A 19,039-nucleotide genomic window follows, 5' to 3' on the forward strand; every position below is an offset into this window, starting at 1 on the left:
AAAATAAATCCGTCATCCCCCGTCACCAAGTCAGGGGGCGGGTTAAAGCATTCATTTATTTATTTATTTAGTTATTTATTTATTTAGTTTTGGCCCCGATAATCCTCCATACCCCACTAGGATACACTGATTGGTTAATGAAGATTCAATTAGAGTAGACAAGATGAATGACATCATCTGTTATAATTTTCCAAAGACCAGATGATGTGATTCATATGAACCAGAGTGAGGTTACTATTATTAGAAATACTTCAGGTTGGGTTATTTGTGTTGTGGTCCCTAATGCTATTAGCCTGATGTTTCCAGTGCACATTCACCCACTGGATTCCATTTGGGATAGCGGGCTGTAGCTAATTAGCATTGATCCATATCATCCTGAAAGTAGGCAGATAGGCATGCAGCACGTCATTAAGACTGCACTCACAGCAGCGCAAGCCTAAATAGAGAGAACAAGTCAAACATACTGAATTAGTTGGGCAGTTGGGACAGAACATTTCTTTCTGTTCAAACATACCACTGTTTTCACTACTGTCTCACATAATACCTGATTAAACATACCCAAATACATCATATTCTTTAATCTCCTAGACAGCAGCTATATTGTCAGATCTGAAATGAGAGCTGCCATCAGCTAAATCCCTACAACACACAGCTGGTTGACTGGCAGGACAAACATTCTTGTTGAAGCACGCTTTAGTCTCACTGGATTTCTGTACTACAGTTTGACTGTCAGTAAAACTTGCAACTCTCACTGTGAATGTATATATGTTGTTAAGGCAAAGGTGTCTGCTAATATGGGTGTCGTAACTGTGGCGTTGTAAGTATAAGTAGTATAGGTGCGTAAGTGTGTGTTATAGAAAGGATACATGAGTGAGTGTGTATGTATGTATGTATGTATGTGGTTAGTGACGGCGCTCTCTGTCTGTGTGTGTGCGTGTGTAGGCTGTTGGCTCTGTGGGAGGAGGAGTTAGGGGCCCGTGGGGACGAGGCCTCCCTGCGCCGCGTGGTCTGGCTCTTCTGCCGCACCCGGCTACTGCTCTCCATCCTCTGTCTCATGGTCACCCAGCTGGCTGGCTTCAGCGGCCCAGTAAGTAACACCAGCTCAGTGTCCTGCACCCCTCTCGCTCTCTCACTCTCTCTCTCTCACTCTCTCTCTCTTTCTTTCTGGCTCTCATAATCTCAAGATGCTATGTCTTAGTTTCTCTGTGTCATTTACCTTAGTCGCTGGGAAAGGGTGCGTGCATCTGTGTGTGCGCACCCACCCAATCTCCTCTACACTGCCCCTGCCCCCCCCCCAACTCTGTTCGTCCGGCTGACGTGTGTAGGTAAGTCTCTGATGGGGCAGGGAGGAGTCTGACCCCACTCTTCTCTTACCCTCTATCAACATGCACTGCGGCCAGTGCAGCTTAGAATATGAGATCCATGAAAAGCCCTTGCTTATAGTTGCTAATGTGCTGCTGGTCCGTATGTGAATGTTTTTGAGGGCAACAGAATGTGTGGTGATATTTTATCAGTAAAATGTCATTGTGGTCCCTATATCAGGACCTTAACAGTGCCTTACAAATGAAAAGAGATTTTGTGTCACGTCCCTGAGGATATAGGCATAGGTCTTCATGTTCAGTAACTTTGAACCTCTTATTTTTGGTGCACTCGTTTTTTAATCAGCGGACTTTCAGCCCAAGGGAACTGGACTTGTTTTGAAGGTGCGCTAGGGTCCTAAATTTAGCATCTTTTTCTTAGTCAGGCGCCGTCAACTCCAGAGATATTATTTCCATTTTTTTTTTTTAAATAGTTCAGCACGGTAGTGCATGAATCCCAATTACACACCAACGTAAAGAGAGATGTAATTTCAACAAGTTTTCCTGTTCCTGTTCTAAACGGTAGCGGTAGTCCTGAGATTGGCCTAATGCCCTGCCCATGCACTGCTAAAGGACTAGTACCCCTCTCTACTGCCCTCTAGAGGCATCTCGCATGTAGTTGTGATCACAGTAGTTCTGAATCCTGGTAGGTCAGCACTACAGCCAGTAGTAAAATATTTGCATGCGGGAGACGAGAGACTTAAATTTGCATGAGGTAGGGATGGTCTCTGCTCAGTATGAGTTTGAATCTCTGCAGGATAAGGCTTCTGCCTTTTATTTTTACCCATAGTGCCATGTGGCCTTATCACGCAGAATTCGTTTATCCTCTTTGCGTTCTATCTTTGTTTGTGCTCCTATGCCTTCCCTCTGACACAGTTTTTATTTTTCTGAACTGCACAGTCCATTATCAGTCTGTCCTTCAATTATCAGACCATGGCCTTGTGTTTTTCAATTGGGTAAGCGTACTATGGTCAGGTTAGCCCTGTTTACGCTAGGTAAACAGGGGGGTCAGGTTTAACCCAGAACCTTTTTCCAAGGAGAGCTTCTGTCACTGTCCCTCCCTGGGTTGAGCAGCGATTCTGTACTGTCCCTAGCGCCCTCCTCACTTATGGACTTAAGACTTTTATTTTGAAACTTCTGTTTTGGCTGCTCCTCGGCCTCCTCAGTTATGCATCAAAGGCATTTTGTTTTATATTAATATGCTTTTATTTACCCATAACACTACAGCTTTTGGGGGGATTTATGTATCTAATGCATTTATGCACCTTGATACCTTCATGCCTTGATACGTGGGTAATGTGGGAAGCGGGTGTGCAGGTTTGGGCATCTGCTGGGACCAGACTTCTCTGCTGGCCCATGCGAGAGACATGTGACAGAGGCTGTTCTTTAGAATCCACAGGGCATCCGTTTTACCTGCGGAGAGCAATAGAACGCGAGACGGGCCCCAGAGCCTCCAACAGCGAAACATTTTTTTGCCTGTGAGGTAAGGGCACGTTTTATACGCAGGGCTGGATCAAGAGTTGTTCTCTTTCTGTTTTTTTGTTTAGTTTTTTTCCCTCTACCTTCTCTCTCTCTGTCTCTGTCTCTGTGTCTGTCTCATCTTCATCTAAATCCATGAATTTGTTTTTGATGCCACAGTATGTGTTCAAATATGACAGCATTTTGCCATTAGGAGAATGATTGCGATGAGATTTCTAGTGTGTATGTCTTGTTTTGTATAATGTGGATGCTGTTATGCCTTGTGAGTTTTTCTGCCATCACACTACATGTCCCCAGCTGTCTGGGACAGTTTGCTTCAAAGTTCTATCTTAAATGCCAAGGAAATTGGACTTTGATGTCTAACCAATGCACAACCAGTGCCTGGACTGATGTTCCTTTAAGTTTTATTTAAGTTTTGTGGGAGAGCCTATAGAATCACAAGCCTTCCAGACCCTGAGGATTTTTGCCATGTCGAATGGACACTTGCATGGCAACTTTTAAGTTTTTGGTGCCTTGAATAAAAGCCTGCTTTTGATTGATTGGCCAGGGTACATGGCTGCACCTATCAGAAAAAAAGAGGGGAGTTGCTTTGGCTTTTGCCCCTCCTCTCTGGATCGCCACTAAAATGGACAGCAAATGAAACAACTTAAAATGTGATGTCACAAACAAGTGATGGACATAAACTGTCTCCCTTTCTCTTTCTCTCTCACACACACACATGCACACAGACACTATGAAGGACTGTTCAGTTCTGCCATTTCTGTCACTATGATGTCTTCAGATATGCTCTCAATGGTTTTCCTGTTTTGTATTTTCTTTTCATTTCGGTTGAACCATGACCTGCCGTGTTATGTTCTTTCATTTGTCATGTTCATGTGACTGTGTAAAGCTTTACCATTTCAAACCAACAGTAAGATTCAAAAACCTCCCTCTTTGCGGTTGCAAATAAACATCAAGTGTTGAATCACACCTTGTGGGTTTGCTGGGGCTCCCGTGTTTGTGTGAAAATGTCCTTGAGTGAAAAGTCAATGTGCATGTGAGAAGGATGACTCAGATGTTGATTGTGTGTGTGTGTGTGTGTGTGTGTATGTGTGTGTGTGTGTGTGTGTGTGTGTGTGTGTGTTTGTGTGACCGCTTTTGTGTGTTTGTTTGTGTGTGTGTGCGCTAGTGTTTTTAATACCTTTGATTCAGAGTTAGGCTGTTCTGTTTTTTGAACCAGTGGCCACATAGTGGCTCACCCTCTGTGTGTCCTATTACTTTCTCTCTCTCTCTCCCTCCCTGTCTCTCTCTCTTTCTCTCTCCATCCCTGTCCCCTCTATCTGTTCTCCTATAATCAAACTGCTGATGTTAATTTTCAGGTGTTAAAAACAAAACCGCGTCCTCGTCCTCTACCCCAACCCTGGTGTGACTGTAGGTATACTGTCTTTGAATCCATCTAATGCAAGCAAAGACATGGAAAGGGAGAGCAAAAAAAGAGAACACATTTAAAAGTCATGTTGTGAAATGTGCAATGTCTCCTTTTGTTTCCGAAATGGCCGTGGTCGGCATTTTTCATTGTGTCTCTTGTTCTTTTCAAAGGATCTTAATAGAAAAAAGGGCCGCCAAAGGTAAATGTTGAGAGCACGTTGTATACCATGAAAACTCAGGTTGCTATCCTTTATCTTCAGTAGACTTAACAGTTTTCCAATGTCTCTAATGATTAGAAAACCGTCCATTATGAAATGATGCTCATTTAGATTAAATTTGATTGCGTCTCTGTCCCTTTTAAGTGAATGATGATGCTGATGACTATGATGATGACTAACGTAGTGATGATGGTGATGATGATGATGATGATGATGATGATGATGATTTTGATGATGGTGTTGTTGTTGATATTGTTGCTGTTGTTTTTGTTGTTGTCATCATCGTCGCTGAGCTGCACCTCTTGAGCGTTCTCCGTACTCTCAGTCACGCGTGCTGTGTCCTGTCACCCCTTGCTGCTTCCCCTCCACAGGCCTTCGTGGTGAAGCGGCTGTTGGATTACACCCAGCAGGGCGAGCCCGACCTGCCCTATGGCCTGCTGCTGGTGCTGGGCCTGCTGACCACCGAGTTGGTGCGGTCCTGGTCCCTGGCCCTCACCTGGGCCCTCAACTACCGCACTGGAGCACGCCTGCGTGGTGCCATCCTCACCATGGTCTTCCAGAAGATCCTCCGGCTGCGCAGCTTCCGGGAGAAGTCTATGGGAGAGGTGAGGGGTTGCGGTATTGAGAAATGGCGGAATAGATGGATTGAAGGAAGGAAGGGTGGATGGAGAGAGGGATGGAGGGAGGTGTGTAGGATTTATATAATTAAATGAAAAGGTTGATTTGGAAAGTCAGATACATAACAATGGAGGTTATGATGATACAAAAACAATACATGAAGCTTAGAAATGCCAGACATCTGTCATTTACAAGATGTTTTCATCTGTAGTGCAAGGGATGAACCAGGCGGTGTGCACTGTAGAAAAGCCATTGAAATGCACACTAAGGAAATCCCCCACATTCCCCCACCGGGACATTTGCAGAGGACATTAGCCATTTTTAAACCTCACCTGAGTAGATAATTGGAAAGTAGTGATGTACATACACATAGGGAAGTTCCTCAGTTCCCTCAGGGGAAATTTGTGGTGTTTTCCACAAAAAGTCATGGGATCCAAGGTCACTCTATTTTTGAAATATATAGCCTTTCCACATACGGATACCTACGTGGAATGAAGCAAATATCAAAGGCCTTGAATATGCATACTTTGCAAACTCATTCACACATACCACACCACCCACCCTCATCTTCTCCCTTCTCTGTCCGTCAGCTGATCAATATGTGCTCGAGTGATGGGCAGAGGATGTATGAGGCGGCAGTGGTAGGCAGTCTCCTGGCTGGGGGGCCGTTGGTGGCTGTGCTGGGCATGGTCTACAACCTCTTCATTCTGGGTCCCACCTCACTGCTGGGCTCGGCTGTCTTCATCCTCTTCTATCCTGCCATGGTGAGTGGGTCTGCGTGTGTGATCCAACAAGGGTGCACAAACATGCAGGCAATCTATGACCGACACTAGGACAACATCATACACCATTACACTATTAAGTATTACATCTATATATATATATACATTATATACATACAGCCGTGGAAAAAATTAAGAGACCACTTCAAAATTATCAGTTTCTCTGGTTTTACTATTTATTGATATGTGTTAAAGTAAAATGTACATTTTAGTTTTATTCTATAACCTACTGGCAACATTCCTACCAAATTTCAAATAAAAATATTGTCATTTAGATCATTTATTTGCAGAAAAATGACAATTGGTCAAAATAGCAAAAAAGATGCAGTGTCTTCAGATCTCGAATAATGCAAAGAAAACAAGCTCATATTCATTTTTAAACTACACAATACTAATGCTTTAACTTAGGAAGAGTTCAGAAATCAATATTTGCTGGAATAACCTTGATTTAAAATCACAACTTTCATGTGTCTTGGCATGCTCTCCACCAGTCTTTCACATTGCCGTTGGGTGACTTTATGCTACTCCTGGCGCAATAATTCAAGCAGCTCGGCTTCTTTTCATGGCTTGTGACCATCCATCTTCCTCTTGATCACATTTCAAAGTTTTTTTTATGGGATTCAGGTCTCGAAATTGGGCTGGCCATGACAGGGTCCTGATCTGGTGATACTCCATCCACACCTTTACTGGCCTGGCTGTGTGGCATGGAGCATTGCCCTGCTGGAAAAAACACTTCTCAGAGTTGGGGAACATTGTCAGAGCAAAAGGAAGCAAGTTTTTCTTCCGGGACAACGTTGTACTTTGCCTGGCTGAGGTTTGTAAAAGACCATAAGGATTGAACCAAAGCGGACTGGAAGGTCTCCTAGTTCGTCTTCTCTGATGAGTCCAATTTTCAGCTTTGCCCAACACATGGTCGTCTGATGGTTAGACGGAGACCTGGAGAGGCCTACAAGCCACAGAGTCTTGCACCTACTGTGAAATTGGACTCATCAGAGAAGACGAACTAGGAGACCCTCCAGTCGGCTTTGGTTCAATCCTTATGGTCTTTTACAAACCTCAGCCAGGCAAAGTACAACGTTGTCCCGGAAGAAAAACTTGCTTCCTTTTGCTCTGACAATGTTCCCCAACTCTGAGAAGTGTTTTTTCCAGCAGGGCAATGCTCCATGCCACACAGCCAGGCCAGTAAAGGTGTGGATGGAGTATCACCAGATCAGGACCCTGTCATGGCCAGCCCAATTTCGAGACCTGAATCCCATAAAAAAAACTCTGAAATGTGATCAAGAGGAAGATGGATGGTCACAAGCCATGAAAAGAAGCCGAGCTGCTTGAATTCTTGCGCCAGGAGTAGCATAAAGTCACCCAACGGCAATGTGAAAGACTGGTGGAGAGCATGCCAAGACACATGAAAGTTGTGATTTTAAATCAAGGTTATTACACCAAATATTGATTTCTGAACTCTTCCTAAGTTAAAGCATTAGTATTGTGTAGTTTAAAAATGAATATGAGCTTGTTTTCTTTGCATTATTCGAGATCTGAAGACACTGCATCTTTTTTGCTATTTTGACCAATTGTCATTTTTCTGCAAATAAATGATCTAAATGACAATATTTTTATTTGAAATTTGGTAGGAATGTTGCCAGTAGGTTATAGAATAAAACTAAAATGTACATTTTACTTTAACACATACCAATAAATAGTAAAACCAGAGAAACTGATAATTTTGAAGTGGTCTCTTAATTTTTTCCGCGGCTGTATTTATGAGCACATACTCAGATCTCACAGATCTATTCATAAATATATATTTATATGAACATGGCTTAGCTTAGGAGCTCAAGCATGCAGGCAACCTTTGACAGGCCTGGTCATACACAAAAAAAATAAACACACAGAATAAACACTCTGGTGTCACTACAGCTCTGTTCACACATGCGTTTGTAGAGATTGTCAAAATCATGCATTCAGATGTAAATATACATATGGTGCACATAAGGATGATACCGTTCCACTGACAGTTCCCTCTCTACTCATACAGATGTTTAGCTCCAGGCTGACTGCCTTCTTCAGGAGGAAAGGTGTGTCCATCACGGACAGCCGCGTACAGAAGATGAACGAGATCCTCAACTACATCAAGTTCATCAAGATGTATGCCTGGGTCAAGGCCTTCTCACAGGCTGTGCGCCGTAAGTATTGACCTCTAGATTGTTTGCAAAAGTTTGCAGCAGACTCCATATTACTTGTCTGGGAATTCCCCGCCCCTTCACTGCATTTCATTTGCTCAGTTAGTCTGGCGAACGACTAAATGGAGGTCCACTTCAGTCACGTAATTGGACACGTCTTTAACCAATCAGACCAACGATACTATACAACGATACAACGATCGGTAATAAAGCAAACACATCTTTTTTCTGTATGAATTGTTCCAGAGCAGGTGTCTGTTCTATTTTCAAAGAAAACTTGCCTTTGAAATCATCCAAGACAGCCGCGAGAGCAGTATATAGTTTTGCTGTGCTTCTCTCTTTGCTTTCGCTTTTGTTACGTAGACGTGGTTATTTTAAATCCACCAATGGCGCGCCAGGTAGCCAAAAGCCAGTTTGTGATTGGTCCCAGGGATCCTGAGAATGCTGAAATGAACTTCTATGCAAAGTTTGCCAGACCCACTTCAGAGGCAAAATCAAATTGGCCGGAAGAAGAGGGGCGGGACTTCCCAGACAACCATATTACCCCACTTACCTTGGTCTATATCCTCTATTTGAGGTATCAGGGAATGATATTCGCCATATTAAGCTCTAACACTTATTGAATTACTCTCCATGTAGAGCTTTGTATCATCATGACTCTTAACCACAGGTTTCTGGTCCTGTTTGCAGGAATTCGTGAAGAGGAGCGATTGATCCTGGAGAGGGCAGGCTACTTTCAGAGCGTCACCGTGGGCGTGGCCCCCATCGTCGTGGTGATTGCAAGTGTAGCCACTTTCTCAACACACATGTTGCTTGGATACGATCTCAGTGCTGCTCAGGTGGGCTTCTAAGCAGGAAGTATATCTCTGGGTATGGGGTGTGTGCTGTGTTGAGCAGAAGATAAAAAGGATGTCTCTCTCTCTCGGTTTTAGGCATTTACTGTTGTAACAGTCTTCAACTCCATGACTTTTGCACTGAAGGTCACACCGTTCTCTGTGAAATCGCTGTCTGAGGCAACAGTGGCCATGGAGAGATTCAAGGTGAGGACTGTTCCCTTCATATCTAACTTGGTTCCTTCAGTCCCTCTTTCCCCCGTCTTTGACCATCATTCCTCTTTCATCTCATGCGCTCATTCCCACTCGGCCCTCTGTCCGTGTTGTCATATAGTTTCTGAGTGGGCAGGCTCTTGGTATGTGGCGAGGAGTGCCGGGCTGGGCTTTGGCAGGACATCTGTGCGTGTCTCGCTGGGGCCCCGGGCCCTCCTAATCCGGGGATCGGGCAGTGTGGCCCCAGTGAGGTGTGTGTTTAATTTGGTCCAGCTGGAAGGACATTGGGAATGCGCTGCGTCAGCTGGACTGGGGGACTCTTACACGAGACATGGCTTTATGCTCAGCTCAGCACTCAACGCTGTCCCCATCAAAAGCACCCCCCATGCCAAATTCCTGACCACCGCCACTACGTCTCCAACCTCTTCTGAATCTCCACCCCAGTGTCTCTCTGCCAGCCGCCCAGAATCTTCTAGAACAATAGCCCCTAGTGGGGGGTGGGGTGTGGCCTTGCCAGTTCCCCCGTTAAGGGATTAAATGCTGAGCAGGAGAGGGGGTGAGCATGAAGGGGAGGTGGGGAGGCTGGAGGGTTGGGACTGGCTGGAAGGGTGGTCAAATAGACGGGGCCCTGGGGGCAGGCAGGAATTATGTGGGTGGAGAACGAGCTGGCAAATCCCTCGAAAGGCTCAGAGCTGTACAGTACAGCTGAACCTGCTGAACCCTTCCCCTCTCCTGATGCTGCTGCGCAGAGGCCTGCCTGTGGGCTCTCTCACTCCCCAGTGACTGCTCTCCCCAACGCCGGCAAAAATCTATATTTCATACTTGGTAGAACCAATCCTTTCAGCTTAAGGATTGGTTCTACCCCTGTGGTGTAAAATGCCAGGAATTTCTATTCAAAACTCTCAATTCTCATCTAATGTGATAATATGGAAGGAGAAAAATGCAGTGTGAAATTAGAGATATCTGCACAGGAAGTATATAAAGGGTATTGTGTTAATGTGTGAAAAAGGTGTGCGGATAAGTTAAATGGAGTTTTTATGATGCAAATGAAAATGTTAAATTAGTATGTGTTGAATCCCATACAGCAATGGATGTGTTAGCTTACCGGTGTTAGGCAATATCTATCATTCCTAAGGCATGCTACAGACATATAGGCAGACATAGGTGGGTGAATCTGTGTAGATGTTATATGTCTGCAGTATGTTGCATGTATTCCTGTGCCTGATTCACTCCTGCTCTCCCCCTCAGAGTCTGCTACTGATGGCTGAGGTGGAGATGATTCGTGAGCAGCCCCAGGACCCCAAGGTCGCTGTGGAGATTAGGGGGGCGAGCCTGGCGTGGGATATGGTGGGCCACAGTGCCCAGCCCACCCCGCGGGGGACGCCCTGCGTGGGCCTGAGCAAGAGGAAGACCCGCCGGAGGCAGCAGCCGCAGAGCCCAGAGCCGGTCGAGCAGCATAGCCACCAGCTACTGAGCGACGCGGCCTCCAGCCCCGAGCACCAACCCCACTCCATCCCCACCATCAGCCACAGACTGCAGAGGACCCTGCACTGCATTGACCTCACTGTGGATCAGGTCTGAGAAAGAGAGAGTGCGCGTGTGTGTGCGTGTGCGCTAATTGGAAGATTGTGGGTAACTGTGGGGCTGCATGTATACCCCATTAGCATATGTTCCCCCGCAGCGCTGTGTCCCTCTTTTCATGCTTTATTGGTGGGGAGGTTGATGGTTTGCTGCGTTAGGGGGTTGTAGAAGTTTCTGACTGACAGCTAGTGGATGTCATGCAGTATGACAGGATTGTTCCCATTCAAATAAAAAATCCACTTTGCTTTGCCACAGCATTATGCTTTATGACTAATGTTCAAAAACTTCATGGTGTTTTTGTCTGTAGGGGAAGCTGGTTGGCATCTGTGGCAGCGTGGGTAGTGGCAAGACCTCTCTCATATCTGCAATACTGGGACAGGTGAGCTGACTATCTTCCATCCTCCGAAATGAGTTGGTGCACCTTGTACCTCAAACAGCATCACACAGTACCATCACAGCATCACATGCGATGCGGTCACATACCATTAGTTAAGAGTCAGTCAAATTACTCCATATTCGTTCAACTTTGGGAAGATGAAAATAAATGATATACTTTCAGACTATAGTAGAAGACTTCATTGTCCAACCCAAATAGTGAGGCTCTTTTGGCAGTGTGAGGAGCCAGGCAGACTTAAAAAGTGGGCCCAGATAGTGGGATGTGGACAGGTATATGTATGGCCTATTTCTTCTGGCTCTCATAGGACAATACAGCACTACATCAAGACCAAAACAAGTCTGCTGTGGGAACAGCCAGCAAGATGTCAGAATGCATATAAATGACTTACTAAAATCACTTTAAGGACAAATACAATAATTCAGTGGCAATTACCATCACCACCACTTTTCCTACCACTTGTGCCAGGCAGGTCAGTTAGGGCCCACTTGTCTTTGCTTTTGTCAGAAACTACTGATGCGCTGCTCCTCTGTACTTTCCTGTAGCATCTGTACAGTTTGTGCTTGTCCGTCTCTCTAACGTGCTGATCGATGTGTTTCCGCCCCGCAGATGACCCTCCTGGAGGGCACAGTGGCAGTGAACGGGGACTTTGCTTACGTGGCTCAGCAGGCCTGGATCCTGAACTCCTCGCTCCGTGACAACATCCTGTTCGGCAAGGAGTATGAGGAGGAGAGGTAAGGAGAGGCGGAAGGCCTGACAGAGTTTTAGGAACTGCTAATGGGTTTGAATCCACCCTTTGTCAAGTATTTGACTCCGAGCTGCTGACTGTTCATGTTGGGTCATATTTTTTGGGGGGATCACAGTGCATATATGATTCCTTTTTTATTCTGTTGTTTGCATGGAATACTTTCTCTGCAGTGATTGATGGAAAGTGATTCTAGTGCTCATGCTGGGTGCTCTCAGATCACAAACAGAGTTCTGTCTGCGTGCATCACACACAAATAATTCAGACCACTTACACCACGGGAGCAAAACTGCAGCAAGAAAATGTCCAATGTAGAATGCAGTTTCCACTTCCTCACATCTGAGGTCATATTCAATAACAATACATCCCTGCTAGTCACGGGCCAAGCCCATCTGAATCCAGGGCAGGCCAGAAGACCAGTGCATTCCTGTCGGAGGGTTTAAGTGTCACTGGGCAGGCCTGTGCTGATGGCACCTTAATAAGTGCGAGAGCCGCAACCAGCTGAGTAGAGACAGCTCAGATGATGAAGGTCATGGATATGTGTGGTTTAGCAGCGCAGTGTGGAATGTGGCGGCCCGGGCTTCAATGACTCAGCAGTATTAGCAGCAGTGTGACTCAGCATTCTCTGCTGCTGTTTCACACCAACAACCTGTAGAAAGGTCATGACATGGCTGTACAATGGTGAAAAATACAACCTAATGAATACAAAAACTTGATTTCTGCGAGGTGAAAAAAACAGTGAATACTTTGTTGTGCTTTCTTGGTGCCATTACCGAGTGATTGATCCTGTCCCTTCTCCCCGCCCACAGGTACCAGGCTGTGCTGGGCGCCTGCTGTCTGAGGCCTGACCTGGCCATCTTACCCAATGCTGACCTCACAGAGGTGAGATATTACAGTCCGATGGTGTCACTAGTTTTCACAGCAGAATTCGGTATGCATTTGCAGGGAGTTTTTCATTAGCATTACTGTAATTACTCTGTTATTATTGTGTTGATATCTCAACTATCAATTTAAGCAATGTTTTTACATTAAGATTTGAACAAAGTGTGCTTAATTTTTTATACTATACACTGCTGAGTGCCAATTGTGGTGGTTTGATTATCATCCTGCTGATTAACAAAGCAAATTGAGTATGCAGTATAAATACTGTAATTATACACACATAGATATTACATCATCCCGCAACTGTGTTCATTTCAGATTGGTGAGCGTGGGGCCAACCTCAGTGGTGGGCAGCGGCAGCGCATCAGCCTGGCGCGTGCCCTCTACAGCGACCGTGCCATCTACATCCTGGATGACCCGCTCAGTGCCCTGGACGCCCATGTGGGCAACCACATCTTCAACACCGCCATCAGGAAGCACCTGCGCCAGAAGACCATCATCTTCGTCACCCATCAGCTGCAGGTAACCTACGTAGCCCTACACGTGAACTTTGACCCCCAGCATTAGCCTGGTCTATACAAAAACGTCTGTCAGTCAATACTCTTTAGCTGGTAAAAAAAAAAGACGACTTAACAGATCTGAACGGTGGAACTGCATCTGCCTCAGATTTGTATGTATAAATCAAACACATATTTAAATAAATATTAATGTACATATTGTCTGTGATGTAGGTTTGGTTGTGCAAACTCATTCACACTGTTTGCTATCCATGTATGTTCTGTGTAGTACCTAGTGGACTGTGATGACGTGATCTTCATGAGGGAGGGCAGCATCACAGAGCAGGGCAGCCACGAGGAGCTGATGAGTTTGAATGGAGATTACGCCGCCATGTTCAACAACCTGCAGCTGGGAGAGGCCCCCCTCATAGAGGTGAGAGGAGGCGCTATTACACAGGAGCTTTGGTGGTTTATTATTACTGTAGACTTTGCAGTTCTTCACACACCTTACTGGTTGATGTTGGAAGTCATTAAAACATGAAAAGTAAGATTGTGTTAGGTGAGTGGGGCTTTTTTTTGTTTGTATTTTGAGCATTTTTTGTGTTCTTGCAGATACCCAATAAGAAATCAGGGAACTCACTGAAGAAACCTCCAGAGAAACCTAAAGCTGCATCAGTCAAGAAGGACAAACCAGTCAGCAAAGACAATGGTAGGCAACTGCATTAGACATGCAACACCTGCTGGTCTGTTTGGTGTGTTGCGTTATAAAAGAAAGTCCAGATCAACGACAATCACAATCATAAAACTGTTTTTGTTCCTTAAATGTTTTCTTTTTAGGAGCATTTTTACTGTAGGCAGTGGCGGCGCCAGAGATTTTTTTCTGGTGGTGCTATGGGGGTGCTCGGCGTTTTACTGAGGGTGCTATGAAATTAGGGTGATAGCATATGAGTCTCATTTTTCTCTACTACAACACCTCCCCACCATATCGTCACATATGTTTACACGTTTGATCTCTAACGCGTCTTTGGGGTACATAAAAAGCGTCATTCAAATCGATTGTATTATTATTATCATTAGGCTACTTCTGACGGACGCGCACAAAGCCGCGTTCATCTCCGACGGTCAAAATGGATGCAGCATGTTATAGATAACGTAATCCCAAATACTTCACTTACTTCAGTGTGTGGATTAAAGTATGTGGCCTCGCTGTGAGATCCCCTGCCAAGCAGTGTAGCGCAAGCTTTCCACAACATTTTTGTAATATTGGTCTTTTCAGGCCATCCTGGGCGTTCATGCTTAAGTCACCCAGGGTGCTAGCAGCATGGCTAGCAGCGCCCGTAGAGGTGAAGGGTTAACTTGGACCAGGACGTTCCTCTTCTTCTACATCAGAATCAAAATCCAATACCTCTTGCATTTTTTCTTCCTCTTGAACATCTTATTCAACTCGAGGAAATTTGCGGATCAAATACCGATCCATTTTCGTGATTTTGTGAACGCTTGACTAAGAATTGTCCGATCGCGAGGATTACTGTTACTTAGCCTACTACTCATTGAACAATCACGTTCACGCGCAACGTGTCTGTGTCGTGCTACGTGAACAATCTGTTTATTTCAATCTGTTATTTTCTTTTGTGATTAAAATATTATTATCACACAATACATTTTATTAAGAACTCAGAATGAAATTAAATAACAATAATAGGCCTAAATAAACCATTATTTTCTTGGGGGTGCTATGGGGGTGCTATGGCCAATCTAGGGGGTGCTCTAGCACCCCCTAGCCCCCCCCTGGCGCCGCCACTGACTGTAGGAGGATATTATTAGTGCATACAAACTCTGATTCTAGAACTCTCTGGTCACAGGTCAGCTGATGCAGGTGGAGGAGCGGGGGAAGGGCTCCGTGCCATGGTCAGTGTACGGCATCTACATCCAGGCCGCCGGAGGAGTGCTGGTCTTCCTCCTCATCCTCCTCCTCTTCGTCCTCAACGTGGGCAGCACAGCCTTCAGCAACTGGTGGCTCAGCTACTGGATCAAGCAAGGCAGTGGGGTAAGAGTGGAAGAGAGAGAGAGAGAGAGAGGGATGTAGAGAAACGGAGAGGAAGAGAGGGAGAGGAAAGGAAGGAAGTGGGCTGGGGAGGAGCCCCAGATGGAAGGATGGAATTGATCTCTTGAGAGGAGTGTAGAAGTGATAGACAGGGCTAATCCTTTACAGAGGGCTTCCTTTCTCCCCTTCCTACAGCATGGCTCTTGCTCTGCTGAAATATTGATGTGACATGTGTGTGCTTATTTGTGTGCTGTCTTTGTCACAGGTATCTTTGTGTTTTTTTGTATGGTATTTCTGTCTGTCTGTGTGTGTATGAAATTTTGTGTTTATTTGTGGCGTTTGCATGTGTGTGTGATTTGTGTTTTGTGTGTCAAGTGTGTTTTGTTTGTGTGGGGTGTGTGTGTGTGTGTGTGTTTTTTGTGTGTTGCTGGATGGAAAGCTAATCAGTGGCGAGCACAGGTGTAAGTAGAGAGTGCTCCATTAATATTGCATGAGCAAGTGACCTTGATGAAGGCTTGAGGGATACTTTGGGGACTTGGTTCGCTCATTAATGGGTCATGGAGCCGGCCCCATTTCACCAAATACCACAATACATCCTGTCAAATATAGAGAAGTGGACCAGATAATCAAGTCAGTTGATTCTCTTGTGACCAATATAGAGTCTGTGTTGCTCCAGGCAAATAGAGTCTCATTTTAATTACCCAAGTGAATGAAGTATGTCAGCAAGAACAAGCCAAAAATTCAGCTTGTCCCTCGGGGTCTGTGGCTAATGCTATTATATGGAGACAGCGCTGCGGTATATTGCCCTCTAATTAACACATTTTTAGGCTAGCAGGCAGTTGTTGACAGTGTCATGGCTGTTAATGAGTGTGTGTGTGTGTGTGTGTGTGTGTGTGTGTGTGAGAGAGAGAAAGAGAGCATATGTTAGTGTGTGTGTGTAATAGAGATGTTTGGACTGAGGTGGTGTTCTTTCGTTCTGTGTCTGTAGAACACCACAGTGCTGATAGGGAACAGTTCTGTGGTGAGCGAGAGCATGAGGGACAACCCTCTGATGAGGCACTATGCAGCCGTCTACACCATGTCCATGGGAGTCATGCTCCTGCTCAAGCTACTGCGGGGCATCGTCTTTGTCAAGGTGAGTTGTGTGTGTTTGTGTGTGCGTGTGTGTTTTTCCAACTTGGAACAAAAACAGGTGTGTGTGTGTGTCCTTATTGTTTTGTCACCAGGGCACATAGGATTTGTTTGTGAATGTGTATGTTTGTGTGCTGGGGTGAATAGAGGATTTAAGGATGTTTCTGCATGTATAGTGTTATCACTCTGGCACAGTGTGTAGGTATATAATAGTTTTATTTCTGAGGCTTACCTGTGAATCTGTTCCTAGGTTACACTACGGGCCTCTTCAAGGCTTCACGAACAGCTGTTCCGGAAGATTCTTCGCAGCCCTATGAAATTTTTCGACACCACTCCCACAGCCCGCATCCTTACACGTTTCTCCAAAGACATGGATGAAGGTGATTTGGAAAATATACAAGTTCTCTTTAATGAAAATATACGAGTTCTTTTTAATAGATATATACTAGTTATCTTTAATGAAAACATACTAGTTCTCTTTTATGAAAAATATTCTAGTTCTCTTTAATGAATATGTATAAGTTTGCTTTAATGAAAATGTACTAGTTCTCTTAAAGTGTAAACACATATTAAAAAGACTGTGCCACGCCAGGTCAGATAGAGTCTTGAGGAAACTGTGGAATGTTGGCTCATGTAGGTGTCTGTTCCCACCATTCAAAACTGATAAATATGATGCATGATAAAACGTTCCACAGTGAGGTGTGCACATCTCTTGGAGTTTGCATAATACTCTGTGGTGCATTCAAATGATTTCCTCTACACTCTGATAACACAATCTCTAACTCTGCTTCCCCCATCTGTCCTCCCTCATCAGTGGACACGCGTCTGCCCTTCCAGGCGGAGATGTTCATCCAGAACGTGATCCTGGTGTTCTTCTGCCTGGCTGTGATCGGCAGCGTCTTCCCCCTCTTCTTGGTGGCGGTAGGGCCGCTGGTGCTGCTCTTCATCGCACTGCATATGGTGTCGCGCGTCTTCATCCGTGAGCTCAAGCGCCTCGACAACATCACGCAGTCGCCCTTTCTCTCTCACGTCACCTCCAGCATCCAGGGCCTGACCACCATCCACGCCTACGGCAAGGGGGATGAGTTCCTGGGCAGGTGGGTCAAGTCTATGGACGTCTACTGCCACAAGGGCCTTGGTTTAACAGCTGCACTATAAGGCTTTTAACTGACATATTAAATCTATAGATCACTGTAGGTCAAATGGCCAAAGGAGTTGTTTTAAGGCTTGAAACCTTAAAAAGGAGGACATTGAAAGCATAGGCTCTGAGGCCTTCCCTGAGCATCGGCTTCCTTCTGTTTTGAATCTCGCCACTGTTGTAAATGAGGGTCTCTTCCCTTGGTGTGTTTTTTCAGAGGCTTAAAAAAAGCGTTGAGTTGAGCTTTTGATCCAGTTTTATGCAGTATTGGGGGGAAAAAACATCATGTAACCACAGCCGCTCACGCCCGCTCAGGTACCAGGAGCTGTTGGATCAGAACCAGGCGCCGTTCTACCTGTTCAGCTGCGCCATGCGCTGGCTGGCCGTGCGGCTGGACGTCATCAGCGTGGCTCTCATCAGCATCACCGCAATGATGATCGTGGTCATGCACGGACACATCGCGCCCGCCTACGCTGGCCTTGCCATCTCCTATGCTGTACAGGTGGGCCCCCAACACCGCCCCCCATACTAAAGCACACACACACCCTGTATGCTGCTGTCAATAGAGCTTCCGAAGAATTATTCTGCTGAGTCGTCCTCATGTAATTGTATAATGTGTAGCTGAGTTAAAACCAGTGTAGAATTGTCTGTAGAACTTCAGAAAAAATTATTTTATGCACAGTTTTTTAACATTTTATTTTGAATATTGAATGGAACTGAAAGTCCCTCTCGACATGGTAGTGGTGGCTTGTAGTTAGTGACCGGCTGTACCTCTGGTCTCTCCTCTCAGCTCACAGGGCTCTTCCAGTTCACCGTACGCCTGGCCTCTGAGACTGAGGCTCGCTTCACATCCGTGGAGAGGATCCACCACTACATCCAGGTACTGAGCCCACCCGTCACTATCCCTCTGGGTTAATGTAAAACAGCACAGAGCTCAGTTTCACAGTCTACACCTCCAGGAACCAGAAACGATGCAGCAAGCGTAATGGGGGGAAGCTATCCAGTGTAACGTTACGCCCAAATGCCCTCAGGGGAAATGCCCACAATGAAACGGGCATATAGGTTTAATAGTCTCTTTGGAAACATGCCTGATTACCACACTTGATATGGCTGTGTGGGATCGATTGTACAAGCACTAGAGAGTGAAACAACGTGCTTATAACGGACCTATGTCTAGGGCCTGGATAAAAGTATTGGTGTCTGTCCGTCTAGTCTCTGGCCCTGGAGGCTCCAGCCCGGATCAAGAACAAGGCTCCCCCAGAGGACTGGCCTCACGAGGGGGAGGTGGTATTCGACGAGACGGAAATGCGCTACCGGGAGAACCTGCCGCTGGTCCTGAAGAAGATCTCCTGCACTATCCGACCCAAAGAGAAGGTCGGTATCGTGGGCCGGACAGGGTCAGGTGAGTCCAGCTCAGTATGAAATACCCCTTCTTCAGCTAAACCACCATCAAGAGCTGTCATATCCACTGTACACTGCAGTTGGAATGGTTTACACACTGAATGTTTGGTAAAATACCAGCAAAGCTGCTGAATAAAAGTG

At 45.5% G+C, this 19,039-nt stretch overlaps 1 protein-coding gene across 1 annotated transcript in view; it reads left to right on the forward strand.

The window, feature by feature from the left end:
• abcc5 (ATP-binding cassette, sub-family C (CFTR/MRP), member 5) overlaps positions 1-19,039 on the forward strand; it is a 29,691-nt gene that overhangs the window by 7,855 nt on the left and 2,797 nt on the right. The window contains exons 5-24 of the mRNA XM_080844640.1: positions 943-1,087; positions 4,834-5,067; positions 5,671-5,844; positions 7,895-8,042; positions 8,730-8,878; positions 8,972-9,079; positions 10,334-10,660; positions 10,974-11,045; positions 11,670-11,794; positions 12,615-12,687; positions 13,006-13,209; positions 13,474-13,617; positions 13,797-13,893; positions 15,047-15,231; positions 16,217-16,363; positions 16,610-16,739; positions 17,174-17,456; positions 17,813-17,999; positions 18,288-18,377; positions 18,710-18,899. Of these exons, the coding sequence (XP_080700766.1) occupies positions 943-1,087; positions 4,834-5,067; positions 5,671-5,844; positions 7,895-8,042; positions 8,730-8,878; positions 8,972-9,079; positions 10,334-10,660; positions 10,974-11,045; positions 11,670-11,794; positions 12,615-12,687; positions 13,006-13,209; positions 13,474-13,617; positions 13,797-13,893; positions 15,047-15,231; positions 16,217-16,363; positions 16,610-16,739; positions 17,174-17,456; positions 17,813-17,999; positions 18,288-18,377; positions 18,710-18,899 (3,212 nt within the window). The remainder of the gene's footprint in view (positions 1-942; positions 1,088-4,833; positions 5,068-5,670; positions 5,845-7,894; positions 8,043-8,729; positions 8,879-8,971; positions 9,080-10,333; positions 10,661-10,973; positions 11,046-11,669; positions 11,795-12,614; positions 12,688-13,005; positions 13,210-13,473; positions 13,618-13,796; positions 13,894-15,046; positions 15,232-16,216; positions 16,364-16,609; positions 16,740-17,173; positions 17,457-17,812; positions 18,000-18,287; positions 18,378-18,709; positions 18,900-19,039) is intronic.

The sequence above is a fragment of the Sprattus sprattus genome, assembly GCF_963457725.1.
Source record: "Sprattus sprattus genome assembly, chromosome: 9".
Taxonomy (NCBI): Eukaryota; Metazoa; Chordata; class Actinopteri; order Clupeiformes; family Clupeidae; genus Sprattus; species Sprattus sprattus.